Here is a 15,441-nt window from a genome sequence, read left to right as displayed (position 1 = left end):
TTCTCAATTAAGTTAGAAGTGTTTAATTCTCAGTTAAATTAGAAGTGGTGGATTCTCAATTAAGTTAGAAGTGTTTAATTCTCAGTTAAATTAGAAGTGGTGGATTCTCAATTAAGTTAGAAGTGTTTAATTCTCAGTTAAATTAGAAGTGGTGGATTCTCAGTTAAGTTAGAAGCGTTGGATTCTCACACAGTTAAGTCGAGCTATTACAAACTCAGTCGTGGAAAGTTGTATAAAAATGAATAAAAATAAAAAACACTGACCCCGTCTTAAAAAACTGGATCAAAAAAGGACTAATCAGCCACTTTATTGTTTGTGAAGGCTAATACGACGTTTGAAAATCAGCCAGTCTTCACGAGAGGGAGGTCAAAAAATATGAGCTTTGACTGAAGAGTTTGAGAGAGGAAAGAAGGGAAAGGGGAGAGGAGTCTGTAGGCGAGGCTCAAACCTGTTAATTGATCAGGTAAGTGAACGGAGTAACACAACAACACAACGAGCCTCCTCTCTCTTCCTGATTCAACTCCTTTCCTCCTCCTCCTCACACCGTGCCTCCCGCTCCTCGACCCTGCACCACACACACACACACACACACATACACACACTCTCTCTCTCTCTCTCTCTCTCTCTCTCTGATGATATTAGTTACGATGATGTTTAATAATAATGACGGGAACGCCGAACATAATGATAAATTGATAATGTCAATTTAAAGAACAAGAAGAAGTAAAAGTAGAGAGAGCAGAAGAAATTGAAAAGAAGAAATGGAATGGTTGTGGATGAGGAGGAGGAGGAGGAGGAGGAGAAATAATAAAAGTAGTAGTAATAATAACAATAATAATAATAATAATATATTATTATTAACATTATGTAAAATTATCTTTGTTAAATAATAATAATAATAATAATAATAATAATAATAATAATAATAATAATAATAATAATAATAATAGCGTTAAAAACAATAACGATGAGAAATAAAGAAGGAGAAGAAGAAGAAGAGGAAGAAGAACAAGAACAAGAAGAACAAGAACAAGAAAAAGAGAAAGAAGAAGAAGAAGAAGAAGAAGAATCGTTGAACTCAACAAACGTCTAGACACACTTTCAAAGTTAACAAAGGGAGAAAGAGAGAGAAAAAAGAAAGCCAGACAAGGTCATGGCCAAAGGTAGATTAAAGGTGTGTGTGTGTGTGTGTGTGTGTGTGTGTGTGTGTGTGTGTGTGTGTGTGTGTGTGTGTGTGTGTGTGTGTGGTATAGGTCATGGAATACGGATCATCATTGTGGAGGAGGAGGAGGAGGAGGAGCAACCACAACAACAACAACAACAACAACAACAACGAAAAGACCTGGAGGAGAACGAAGAGGAGGAAGAATGTATAACTGAGAGATAGAAGTAAAGAAGAAGAAGAAGAAGAAAAACACGAACAAGAAGAAGAAGAACAAGAACAGGAAGAAAAAGAACAAGAACAAAAACAAGAACACAAGAAAAAGGAGAACAAAAACAAGACCAGGAACAAGAGGAACAAGAATAACATGAGGAGATAAAGGAGGAAGAGAGGAAAGCGTAGGAGGAGGAAGAACAGCAAGGAAGGGTTATACAGTACCTGAGAGAACCTGTTTGGATAGGCCCGTATGGCGACCCCCTGCTGTCTCTGCCTGTGTGTGTGTGTGTGTGTGTGTGTTCCCCCAGACATTAAGGAGCAGACACACCAAACTAGGGTAGACACCGGTCATACATATAGCCAATCACATGTCCCACTTGATTTGCCCTCCTGTTATGGCGAAGCGGCGGGTTGTGGGAGGGCGTCAGGGAGAAGCGGGGGAAGAAGACAAGGAAAGGGAAGAGGAGGAGGGGAAGTGTGGGCGTGTGTCCGAGTGGCGTCAAGGGTATGGGAGGAGGGCCGTGGCTGGCAAGATGTGGGTGGATGTCCTCTTTGACCGAGACGAAGACATGACGGGACACCTCAACCAAGCTCTGGCTAACGCCCTCTGTGTACGGGAAGAGAAGCAGTGGGAAGAGGAGTGGGAGCAGCAGGAGGAGGCGGCGGAAGAGGGGGAGAACTTGTAAACTTGTTGGTGTCACTGGTTATATCACAATCAAGATACTAGTTGATATTACTGATATAGTAGGGAACTTAAGTCTGAGCCCTGTGCGATGCCACTAGTAACGCGAGTCCGGTGCCATTTTTCAACATTTACTTGAACCCTCTGTATCCCGGCACTGAGCCACGCCTTGATCCACCTCAAAACTTCACCTTCTGTCCATTTTTTTTTTTTTTACAACAAAGGAGACGGCTCAAGGGCAACAAAGAGTGAAAAAAAAGCTCCATGGCCTTTTAGTTTATTTAAAAAAAAAACTTTGGTGAGGTACCATCTCGAATGCTTTGCTAAATTTAAGTTATACAATTTTCGTTCCTATTTACCGCTACGTATATATTTTTGTAAGAAGACAAAATATTAGTATGATGCGATTCACCCCTTGCTGAAAGACTGATCAGAAATACAAAACCGCGGATACAACAAGAAAAACAATAGTGACAAGAGGAACGCCATACTGCGGACCCATCCTTGAAGCTTCCACGCCGGGGACTGACTGAAGGCGGACAAGAGGTGAGTTCCGTCAGAGGGTCCCATTCTCGTGCGCCTGAGTGAGCCCCAAACGGCGACGACAGGCGAACGAGGCTGTGAGGGAGAGGCTTGAAAGAAGAGGATGGGAGGGAATGGGGGAGGAGGCAGTTAAGGAGAAAGGAAGATGAAGGAGAGCAATAATAAGCGGAGGACGGAGAGAAGAAATGAAAGGAGAGGGTGAAGTCTGATGAATAACAGGGGAGATGATTACGGGGAGGTTATGGAAGATAGGGAGAAGTGAGGGATGGAGTGAGAGAGAGAGAGAGAGAGAGAGAGAGAGAGAGAGAGAGAGAGAGAGAGAGAGAGAGAGAGAGAGAGAGAGATAGGCCTAAGCACAAGCTGACAGGTAGAGTAATGACCTCCGCCAGGTAACATTAGGCTGATAATCAGTTAATTTGGGGTTACGGAAGAGGCTGTAGATCATCACCGCCACAATAGACAATTTTCTGAGGTACTTTAATTAGCTCCGCCTAACAGTATTCTGCGCGTGACTGATTGGATCCCTGCTAGAGGCACCCTGTCACGCACTCTCCTAAAGACACACTCAACACACTCAACAGTTTCTTTTTCTATTCTTTGTAGCTCATATATATCCCGAAATATTTGCTTGGTTTTTTCATCACTATAAATACAGTATAGAATAGTAATGAGCTTCTCTCTCTCTCTCTCAGTAACAGTACCATCATATCTCCCACACCACCACCTCCAGCTCGCATCAACATACTTAATCCCCCACCCTAATGGTCCCACAGTCATCCCCAAATAACCCCTGCAAAGGCTAATGCTCCCACCACTACCACCACGGCGCCACCACCACCCCTACCATCTCTTAGTTGTTAAGCACTGTCGGGGGTGTTGTTTCCTAGTTATTCATATTTGGGGGACTTTCCAAGCTCCGAATACTTAAGTAAGAGGAGCCATCACTGTACCATCCAGTTCCCAGCATGAAACGGTTTGTTGTTTGATCAATTTATTGCGCAAAAGCGTCAGACAAAACAAATGTTAGCAGATGCAACTGTTTTAACTAGAGACAACACACATACACACGCACACACACACACTAAAACAGGAAGCAAGTCGATGCAGTATACACAATGCGTGAAACAGACAGAAATAAGATCTCAGTTGCTACTCAAAAAGGGTTGGAGCCAGAATACCATGATATTTCATCTAATTATTCCGTATCAAATTATACCAGAATATAAATCATTGCTCACCTTGCTCATTTTCTAGCCAAAAATGCAATTATAGGAAAAAAAACCTGGCAACCCCAAATTTTCCTCCCGCTGTGTTCATAACAAATATGCAGAGATGCGGGAAATCACAGGCTTCATGTCATAAGCGACCGTTCTTTTGGTTACCTGACTAAGCGCAGGTAGGCTATAGCGACGGTGTCAGTTTCGTCTTATGGCGAAAATATATTTTGAAAAGTTTGTCAGGCTACTCGGCAACCCAGGGACAGTTCTGTGTTTACAAGGCGACGTCCTGCCTGAAATGACGGGATACTTATTCATATATACCCAAAAAAAACAGACTCCGAGATATGAAATGGCAGAGTGAGCGGGAGGCATGCAAGATGGCGTCTGGGGAGCCCGTGGCCAAACTCTACTTGTCTACGGCTCTAACGCAGCCCATCAACCATGTATACTCAGTACTCACCATTTTCAGGTTGCAGAGTGTCTGCCATTTGAACCAGCACCTCGTCCTCGTGGCCGGCGATCACGAGTCCGTCCCAAACCCTCGCACGTCACTACACACACATACGTCCACATGCGCGGCGCGATAACTGTCATAACGTCTCGCCGCGGGCACCGGGCAGTCTCCTACACGTATATACCATTGTCGTGCTAAATTTTACATGTGTATAGACCTGTTATAAATGTTAATCATAATACGCAAAGTGCCTACTCCCCTGACTAAATCAAGGCCTTTATTTTTTTAGCTCTTGTCCCCAGCCATTGTATCTTTTTAGTTTACTGGTGCTATTTGAATAACCACGCTATGTACTGCCTGGGGGTTGGGATAGCAAGCTCCTCCCTTCTCCTTTGTTGTTTACTTGCAACAATAAACTATCAATCAATCACATTTTATTCTTAATTAACAAATACGAGATTACCATGTATACCCTATCATTTAGAGGACTTAATGTGACTTCATATAATATAAATAATCCAAGATCGAAAACCGATAGATTATAGAGAAAAAAGGCGGCGGTATTGTGTAAAGCAAACCATCTCATGTATAAAGAATGCACAACGGAAACCCCAAAGAAAACTCGAACCGGTGGACGGAAATGTGATAGTCTACCGTCCAGACAAACCTTGAGTCATTTCCCGCACCCTGCCTGGAGGAATGGCAGTGGTCATGGAAACTCAGCTGCTGGAATATAATTATCTTCGTCGATCAGTGGGTTTTCTTTTCCTACCTACCCAGCCAGCAAAAAATATGGGCCTCATATGGGTTTGTGGGTGGGCGGAGTTGGGCCCATGTGGGCTATATGTGGGCAAATGTTTATAAGCATGGGTCTGATGTGGGACCCATATGGGCAATGTGGGCCACTTTGGATCAGCTGTCAGTAGTGTTCTAAAACGTATTTTGTGAATTTTCTCTTCCCCAGCCCCTGCGAAGTGGTATCTGTGACCAAGATGTGCGTGAGTGAGTGACTGAGTGAGTGCGTGAAGGAGTGTGAGGGAGTCAGAGTGTGAGTGTGTGTAAGTGTTGAGTGTGTGATTGTAAGGGTGAGAGAGTATGAGAGTGAGTGAGAGTGACACACACACACACACACACACACACACACACACACACACACACACACACGCATACTTAAACACGCGGCCCGGTAGCTCAAGGGTAGAGCTCACAACCAGAAGGACCGGGGTTCGATTCCCCGGCCGGGTGAAGATACGTTGGGTTTATCTTCTTCCACGTGTAGCCCCTGTTCACCCAGCAGTGAGTAGGTACGTGGCGTCAGGCAAGGAGTTGTGACCTCGTTGTCGCGGTGTGTTGTGTGTGAGAGGTCTCAGTCTTACCCAAAGATCGGTACTATGAACTCTGTGCTCTTCCGTAGGGGAACGACTGGCTGTCTTGAGAGAGACCCGCAGCAGACCAAGAGGTGAGGTGAGTTATACACACACACACACACACACACACACACAAACACTTAAACAGTTTCAGTATGCCATGAAATATCTTCCTTTTTCCTTATTATTCTCCGCCTGCTCTCTGTCTCACAAAAAAAAACACCTGGTCCCACAAAAAAAAAACACCAGGTCCCACAAAAAAAACACCAGGCCCCACAAAAAAACACCAGGCCCCACAAAAAAAAACACCAGGCCCCACAAAAAAAAACACCAGATCCCACAAAAAAAACACCAGATCCCACAAAAAAAACACCAGATCCCACAAAAAAAAACACCAGATCCCACAAAAAAACACCAGGTCCCACAAAAAAAAACACCAGGTCCCACAAAAAAAAAAAAACAGATCCCACAAAAACACACCAGGTCCCACAAAAACACACACCAGGTCCCACAAAAACAAACACCAAGTCCCACAAAAACAAACACCAGGTCCCACAAAAAAAACACCAGGTTCCACAAAAAAAAAAAAAAATCCCACAAAAAAAACACCAGATCCCACAAAAAAACACCAGATCCCACAAAAAAAACACCAGATCCCACAAAAAAAAAACCAGGTCCCACAAAAAAAACACCAGGTCCCACAAAAAAAAACACCAGGTCCCACAAAAAAAAACACCAGGCCCCACAAAATACACACCAGGTCCCACAAAAAACACCAGGCCCCACAAAATACACACCAGGTCCCACAAAAAACACCAGGCCCCACAAAAAACACCAGGTCCCACAAAAAAACACACCAGGTCCCACAAAAAAAACACCAGGTCCCACAAAAAAAACACCAGGTCCCACAAAAAAAACCACCAGGTCCCACAAAAAAAACCACCAGGTCCCACAAAAAAAAACACCAGGTCCCACAAAAAAAAACACCAGGTCCCACAAAAAAAAACACCAGGTCCCACAAAAAAAAACACCAGGTCCCACAATGAAACACACCAGGTCCCACAATGAAACACACCAGGTCCCACAATGAAACACACCAGGTCCCACAATGAAACACACCAGGCCCCATAAAAAAAAAACAGGTCCCACAAAAAAAAACACCAGGTCCCACAATGAAACACACCAGGTCCCACAATGGAACACACCAGGCCCCATAAAAAAAAAAACCAGGTCCCACAAAAAACCGGTCCCACAAAAAAAACACCAGGTCCCACAAAAAAACACCAGGCCCCACCAAAAAAAACACCAAGTCCCACCAAAAAAACACACCAGGTCCCACAAACACACCAGGTCCCACAAAAAAACACGCAGGTCCCACAAAAAAAACAGGCTCCACAAAAAACACCAGGCCCCACAAAAAAACACGCAGGTCCCACAAAAAAACACCAGGCCCCACAAAAAAAAACACCAGGCCCCACCAAAAAACACACCAGGCCCCACCAAAAAACACACCAGGCCCCACCAAAAAACACACCAGGCCCCACCAAAAAACACACCAGGCCCCACCAAAAAACACACCAGGCCCCACCAAAAAACACACCAGGCCCCACCAAAAAAACACACCAGGTCCCACCAAAAAACACACCAGGTCCCACCAAAAAACACACCAGGTCCCACCAAAAAAACACACCATGGCCCACCAAAAAAACACACCATGGCCCACCAAAAAAACACACCATGGCCCACCAAAAAAACACACCATGGCCCACCAAAAAAACACACCATGGCCCACCAAAAAAACACACCATGGCCCACCAAAAAAAAACACCATGGCCCACCAAAAAAAAAACACCAGGTCCCACCATAAAACACACCAGGCCCCACCAAAAAACACACCAGGCCCTACCAAAAAAACACCATGGAGTGCCCACCAAAAAAAAAAAAAACACCAGGCCCCACCAAAAAAAAAACTTACCAGGGCTCACCACATGGCCAAATGAATATAAAAACACTAAATATAAACACTAAACATAAAACACTAAATATAAAACACCTAGTCAACTCACTTCACGAACATGACTTCACTAGAAACAGTAAAAATATCTGAAGACAATTAGTATACGCGAGTACCTATATAGCAATTCTTACCCAGACACACGCAAGGAAAGAGATTCGAGGTGGTGAGTGCAGGAAAGGCAGGCTGCGAAAGCTTGAACCTCTATATCAGCTACCTGTACGTCACCTTCTAACTGAAGTAAAATAAGACGTTCGAAGCGAATCCGAAACGAGCGATCCAGAGGGAGCGAAACACATGAGCGGGAGCGAACCACCAAGCATACACAAACTACCTCCTCCCTTCTCCTTTGTTGTTTACTTGCAACAATAAACTATCAGTCAATCAATCAATTATTCACCACACAACCATAACAAACAAATATCCCCCCCCCCCCCCCCATGAAACTACTTAAAACTGGGAATGGATACAAAAAAATGGGATAAATCAAAGGAAAATGAAGGAATTGAACTCTTAAAATGTATACAAACAAGCTGTACTGCCTGGGGGTTGGGATGGCATGCTCCTCCCTTCTCCTTTGTTGTTTACTTGCAACAATATACTATCAATCAATCAATCAAGCTGCCATTTTATTACCCTTAGACCACCCACATGCTGTCCTAAAGATCACCTATCAACCTGAACTCCAGATTCTCTAAATGAGGATAAAAAAAATGAGCTGCGGGGAGGTAGAATATGCCGACTAAGAAACATAAGATAGAACATAAGAACGAATTAAAAGTAACCAATCACAATCAGGAATGTTGGGGCAAGAAAGGTAAACCACAAAGGATCATTGGAAGGACACGACACATCATAAATAAGGTCACAATGTATCAATTATTGCCGGGGATGCCATTACAGTGTTATCTCTTCCATCTCATAGGTGTTTCGGTTCAGGCCGGACTGGAGTGGGTGGGAGTACCTGGTGATGGGGTGGGCCTGGGGCGGCATGGTGGTGCGGGGGGAGTGGGGCGTCTCCCTCCTGCAGTGGTACCAAAAAACCTTCGCCTTCTCCTATGATAAGATAGGCTGCGGAGACCACGATGACCACTATGAGACATGAATGGCAGGTACGGCAGGCTATACTCATGTAATGTTGACGATCTTTTGCTTCCCCATCCTCCTTTTTTTTTGGGGGGGGGGGGGTTGTAGGATTAAATGTATAAAGACGTTAATGTAAAGTAATGAACAATAGGTAATAATCATGTTGCAGTAATAGCAGCAGCAGAACCAGCAGTAGTAGTAGTGGTAGTAGTAGTAGTAGTAGTAGTAGTAGTAGTAGTAGTAACGACGTGGTAGAGGTAGAAATATTAAATGCATTAACTAATCCATCATTTCTTGTAATATTTATTCTTAATTGCTTTGCCTAGGTGGCCCGTATAAAGTATATGGTCACGCCGCTGTGATCATACACCCGGAAGGAAATTTCATTATATTTGTTAAAAGGAAATTATAAAGGACTTCCCGTATTACCACATCGAACCTGAAAGTTATTCCTAGTTCAGAACAAAACGCACCTTATATGCTCCTCCCTTTTCCTTTGATGTTTTACTTGCAACAATAAACTATCAATCAATCAATCAATCAATCAATCATTTCTCTAGCTCCATCTCACTGCGATAAGGAATGGGGCAAGAGCTACGATCGATTGGCAGTAATAATTAAGGATCCGTGGGTTTCCTAATTATCTAAGTAATAAATCCTGTTGCCCGCTTCTATTGATATCAGCTGCATGTGATTGTCATTTCTATTTTTGAAAGGGTTCTTTGTCTGCCTTTTGTTTCATCTTTCCTCAAAAATCTGTTGAGTGCCCCCTAAGTTTTGTGATAGATAATCTAAAGAAATTGTTTCGAATCTATTCCTGTTTTCCAATCCTTGAATAGTTTTGTGCACTTCGATCATTCCTCTCCTGTCCTCCAGCTTTGGTTATTCTTAGCAGCCTTCATCCATCTCTGACTTTCCTTCAACACAGCTTATCAGAGTTCACAGCAAACAGGCCAGCCACATGGAGGTATTGGGCCATATTTTTAAACATTTCTGCGCCCAAGAACACGTAATTTACTAGTCTTTCGTAGAAGTTTAGGGCATTTCCATTCCAGGGGTACGTTTATGACCCTGGCGGTAGTCTGAGCCTTCTTCTGTACCGTGGACCTAAAAGAACACTCATTAGAACTCGATTAACCTCCTTTTTGGCCTTTGAAAATAGTTGGTGTGAGGGCCACTGAGGGGCGGGAGCATCTCACAATACCAAGCATACCACGTTCAACCTCATGGGAACGCGATTAACCTCCTTTTTGGCCTTTGAAAATAGTTGGTGTGAGGGCCGAGGGGCGGGAGCATCTCACAATACCAAGCATACCACGTTCAACCTTAACCTCCTTTTTGGCCTTTGGAAATAGTTGGTGTGAGGGGCGGCAGCATTTGACAATACCAACCATACCCCCATGAAGCAGCCAGAAGCATATAATTAGTGAGCCGAGGCGCCCCACCAGCTGGCCGGACGCATCCCCACAGGCAGGTGTTGGGTGTCATGATAGCAGCAGCAGCAGCCGGTGTCAACAAGCAGGCCGCCTCAGCCCCTCCCTGTGACCCCTCCACGCCTTCCGCACACCCAAGGGACACCACAGCGCAAAGGCTTAACGAGGGAGACAAATAACTTATAATACTTCAGACTCTAATGGCCTGAGTGGCGCCAGTGGTCCTCCCGTAGCCGCGTCAGGAAGGCTCTGCTAGGCCCTCCACGCCCAAGCCTTCTGCCCCCCACACGTTATTCTGCACAATGACGTTTTTCCACTTCGGGAACTGCCTGGCCTTAGCCTATGGGCCCTATTTCCTCACCTACAAGTATTCAGGGATGTAAGTTGTTAGCCTTTCTGTTCAACCTTATAATAAAGCAGGTTTAAGTTCCTCTCATTACAAATGTCCTTTATATCTCATACTTTATGAAGTTTTTTCCATTGTCATATATGTTTTGTAGGGTATTATTCCAGAATGTCACCCATCTCACAGCAAAGAACACCTTGGTGCTACATGAAGTATTTTGTGTCCATACAACACTGCCGTATTGCTTTTCTGATACAGATGCAAAGGGGAGCTTAGCTAGGGTACATTAAGTTAGGTTTGGTTATTTTAAATTTATTCAGCACGCAGTGTGGGGCAGCGGAAATACACAGCGCAGGACTGGACATGGCGGTGGCAGGGGTGGTCGACTATGTGGGCCAGTGTTGCGAAAAATACCTCCTCATGGAAATAAGTTGCTCTGCTGTCCACCATGCATGTGCACTGGGGGAATACACAGCAGGAAACGCATTAATTTGCCTGGTTTTGTTCTAGTTTGTCCACTTGTGATCTTTGTGAGTGGTGAGTGAAATATAGAATCAGTAAGCAAGTTCAACCTCTCTCTGCGAGCTATTCTGCAGCTGTGGCGGCAGGCAGCGGCGGGTGCACAACAGGCATTGAAAAGTCAATCATATCATGTTTTGCAACAGAAGCAGCTCGCAGATTAATTAATAACACACCAAAACCTACCAGATTAAGAGTTTCGTCCAGCAGTGTTCCACGGGTGATGTTCCGGAAATTTACCCTTTCTAATAACCATCAGTTGTCGTGGACTTAACTCTTCTGATTGTAGCAACTTTACTGCTATGATACTAATGATATTTATGGTATTAATATGAATACTACTTCTACTGCTGTTATTCTTTTCAGGACTGAATATGGTGCATTTTGGAAGTGTGTTCAAGTTGGGGGCATGTACTTGCTGGTCCAGTTATGCAAGATGTTGCTATTAGCCACCTTCTTTCCTACACTGGACAGCCCCTATGAGGCTGCTGGATTATTCTCTGTGAGTCTTTATCATTCAGTCTCTGTATTTAATCTGCCTAAGTCTGCTTCTTATTTTGATTTATTATTGGAATATCTTTGACATTTATAGTTCATCAGTAATGTAGTGTGATCCAAAGCATCCTAATGTTTGTAGGAGTTGGTGAAGACAACTGTGGACTTTGGCGATGTGATGGGCATGAGTGTGGTGCTGAGTCGCGTTCCGGGAGCAGGTCATATGAAGGTGCTCATCACTGGCCTGGGCTGGGCTGCTGCTGACCTCCTTCTCACACGTGCGCTGCCACTCTGGGTGGGTGCCAGGGGCCTCGAGTTCGATTGGAAGTACATTCAGATCAGCCTTGATGCCAACGTCAGTCTGGTGAGTTTTTAAATTTCATTGCACTTCTTTTTTGGTACAAGAGCGTCTCGTTGCAAAACAAAATTCAGGAAACGGCAGCTGTATTGATCTTACATTCAGCCAATCAGGGGCCATAAAGGACTCGGTCTCTCGCCTTCCACATCCTTGTCAGTGTTCTGTTTATTTTACATTTTCAACTGGTGTTTCTCAGTTTTTGTGTGACTGTGCCTCCTCTCACTGCCATATAGTTTTTTTTTGTTTTGTTTTGTTTTGTTTTTGTTTTTCATGATCATCATCTTCAGCCACTACTAGTCCACAGTTGGACAGAGACATTTCCCAACTTTATCCACCCCTGTCTACGATCACTAGGTTGCCACTCTGCTACTTTTGTTTTCCATCTGTTATCCATTCTATGCATGATATGACCTCCAAGTCCATATCTTATTTTTAGTAGTCAATAGAATACCTTTAACCTTTGCACTGGGCCTTCCATCAGTGATATGGCTGCATTGTAGTATTGGGATACTTAACAGAATAAAAATCTTATAGGCTGACTAATAAGGTTAGTGTTTCAGAAAAGTTCTGAGTATTGGAAAATGAAGAGAGAAGGACAATGAAGGGTAGGCAAGGCAGGTCATAAGATCACTCAAGAGAATCATTAGAGGTAGAAGTGCAAACATGGAGGAAATGAAAGGATTGAAGAATCATACAGTTCTGACAACTTTAACCTATGTCTCTGATGAATTAGCAGGAAATAAGTGATGATAGGCAAGTATATGTATAGTAGAAATGAGTTACTTTCAGAGAGCACTTAGTTTAACAAGATGGGATGGTATGAGTCATGAACATGTGCACAGATGTAAATGGATGTGAGTCATTATGTGACAGCCAAAGGTGCATAATCATTGAATGTAGAATGAAAAGGATAAATTGGAATCCATTGAGGTATTCAGATGTATTATATGAATGCAGAATGATGATTTTGTGAAGGTTAATGAGTCAAGTAGAAGAGCTTTGGAGGTAGGTAGAACCCCAGTAAGATGGATCAATAGAACTGAGGAATACTTGAAGTAGAGAGGTGAAAAGGTAATGTTTCAGCATGAAGAACTGGAGACTTCTTTACTTAACTGTATAAACTTACCAAACCAAATAATATGTAGTTTTATTTGATGGAACAATATTTTTCAGACAGTTAAGCAAAACTTTCTGATTGATACTATGCAACATTAATTAACCATACTGCAAATAGTATCTTTTGCTTTTATATGATATACTATCATGTACCTATTAATACCTTTGAATGTATGCAAACTTTCAGCTATTTTGACTTGTTCCCTCCTATTAATTCATTAAATAGAGTTTCTCTTTTGACCTCGACCCCAACTATGTTAATCAGAGAATTAACTGTGTTCATTCCTCTTCCCATCTTCCCCTGGCAGGTGCACCACCTCAACCTGGCACTGCTGGTGTGGCTGTGGTGGAGGGCAGACCTTGCCCCACCTGTGCGACCAATCTCGGCGGTGTTGCTGGCCGGATGTGTGTATCGACCACTGCTGCCTCAGGTGTTAGCACTCCTGCTGGGCTCACGGCCGGCGGGTTTTACACTCTTGGCCGCCAGTGCAACACCCACTCTGTGTACAGCTGTCATCGCCTCACACATCTTCATCACACACTCGTCTGGCCAGCGTCTCTCTTGAGTCAATGGTACGTACGTTGCTGTAGGTTTTTCTTTTTTCACAGTGGAGGCAGATCACTGACAAAAGAAATTTTTAGGAAAAAATGCACATTCCATACTGCTCACTGAAAAATGGAGGCAAAAATTATAACCGTTAAATATAGTTGATTATGAGTTAAAAAATATTAGTAATGTTGCAAATAGTTGTTTTGTTAACTCCTTCAGCACCGTCACGTACACATGTACGTGATAGGGGATGGATGCACTAAGATGTGCCGTCACGTCCGGGAGTACGCGAAATTTCCTATTGTTTCAGAGGGCGGGTATATGCGGGCGGTATAGTTTATTACACTGTTTAGGGGGTGGTACTATGTACTGGAGATACCCTGAAGCTCTGCCCACAGTCACTCAAGCAAATCAGTGACTGCCATGTCACGAGACGTCACGGCATCTCAAGGCTGGCTGGCTCAGGGTTGATATTTGGGACTCAGTGCTTGTCTTGCTTCCATAAGAGAAGGATTATATCACTGTGTCCCTAGCCTGGCCATCTTGGATTTGCTACAATCGTTGCAACCGCTGTTATCACCACTATGTCGGTCAGCAGTAGTTCCAAGTCTGGCTCTGAATATCTGCCAGGTGCTTCTACTGAAGAATATAGTGATGATACCTCAGAAAGTGGTGATAGTGACTTAGTAGATGACAGGGATGAGTTTTCAGACACTGTGGAGCCAGTGGAGGAAGAAGGCTGACGCCTCATGTCTGACACTTTCAGTGATACCCAGCCTGACCCGGCAAGCGGTATACAGGCCCAGGTTGAGTAACCGGGAGTGGTGCTAAAGGGGCTAATTTACAAGATTGCTAATTATGATTATTAAACAGCCTTGAAGCTCTCCACCACTGAGAAAAATTTGCAGGCTTTATATTAATAAAACAACTATTTACGACATTACTAATATTTTTTTTAACTCATAATCGACTATAACTGATGATATTTATTATTGCTGCCTGCATATTATTGACACTGATGACTGTTTACTATGCGTAGGCTACCATACAGTATCCACGAAATCGGACACACCGTGTGACAGCAGGTTGCCACTGCGCGACAATGCACACTTCAGACTCGGTTGAACCGACTATAGTAGATACATTTTGGTCCTGTGTATGCAGTGTCAGATAGTAGTTCAGTTGTTTTTGCAGGGCATAGGTTCATGTTTTTTATCACCTTGAGTTACCTTGGACTTTTGGGGGCATGGAAGTCAATGATTAACCCAGTAATGCCTTGTCAACCTTGCATTCCATCAAGCGGCAGCTTTGAAATTACCCCATATCGTGCCTTATTTTGTTGACAGCCGGAGCTGCCTGGCAGAGGGTGGCTGAGGCGTGCTGTCCCCTGCCTGGCCTGGTGTTGTCATGACAGGGGAGCAAGTGTTGAAGTGGTGTATGTGTATTTAAACCAAAAATGTGCTGGTTATATGTACATGAATAAATGTTTCTCTTTACCTGAGACTGTATGATTTCCTTTAACCACCAACATTGGTACAATATGGATTGGGAACTGATGAAGGTTAAACATTTAGGTTCTATATTGTATGAATATCTTGTCTAATTAGCAATGTATGTACTTTTTTTTATGATAATCAGCTCCCAAATCACAGACAAGTCACATTCACTGGTAAGCACAATACCTAATCATTTTGGGATAGTTCTTCAAGAGAGAAATTCAAGGTTTCTGAACCACTTGCATACAAGCCCTCCCTGAACCACAGTACCTTGTTCTTGTGTATTGTAAAATGCTTATTGTAAGCAATTATTAATGGAAAGAATATCTACACGAGTAATAAACACCCATGCATGTATCAATGAAGGCTATGATAGTGAAATTT

At 43.4% G+C, this 15,441-nt stretch overlaps 1 protein-coding gene across 1 annotated transcript; it reads left to right on the top strand.

The window, feature by feature from the left end:
• Positions 1 to 10,222: 10,222 nt before the first annotated feature.
• On the top strand, positions 10,223 to 15,057 carry LOC126996471 (transmembrane protein 147-like). The gene is made up of 5 exons (XM_050856950.1): positions 10,223 to 10,556; positions 11,409 to 11,544; positions 11,680 to 11,901; positions 13,320 to 13,584; positions 14,908 to 15,057. Exons 1-4 carry the CDS (start codon positions 10,480 to 10,482, stop codon positions 13,575 to 13,577), a joined length of 693 nt encoding a protein of 230 aa, XP_050712907.1. The 5' UTR covers positions 10,223 to 10,479; the 3' UTR covers positions 13,578 to 13,584; positions 14,908 to 15,057.
• The last annotated feature ends 384 nt before the right edge of the window (positions 15,058 to 15,441 follow it).

The sequence above is a fragment of the Eriocheir sinensis genome, chromosome 10 (assembly GCF_024679095.1).
Source record: "Eriocheir sinensis breed Jianghai 21 chromosome 10, ASM2467909v1, whole genome shotgun sequence".
In the NCBI taxonomy this organism is placed as follows: Eukaryota; Metazoa; Arthropoda; class Malacostraca; order Decapoda; family Varunidae; genus Eriocheir; species Eriocheir sinensis.
This window is presented reverse-complemented; position numbering and strand designations above follow the sequence as displayed.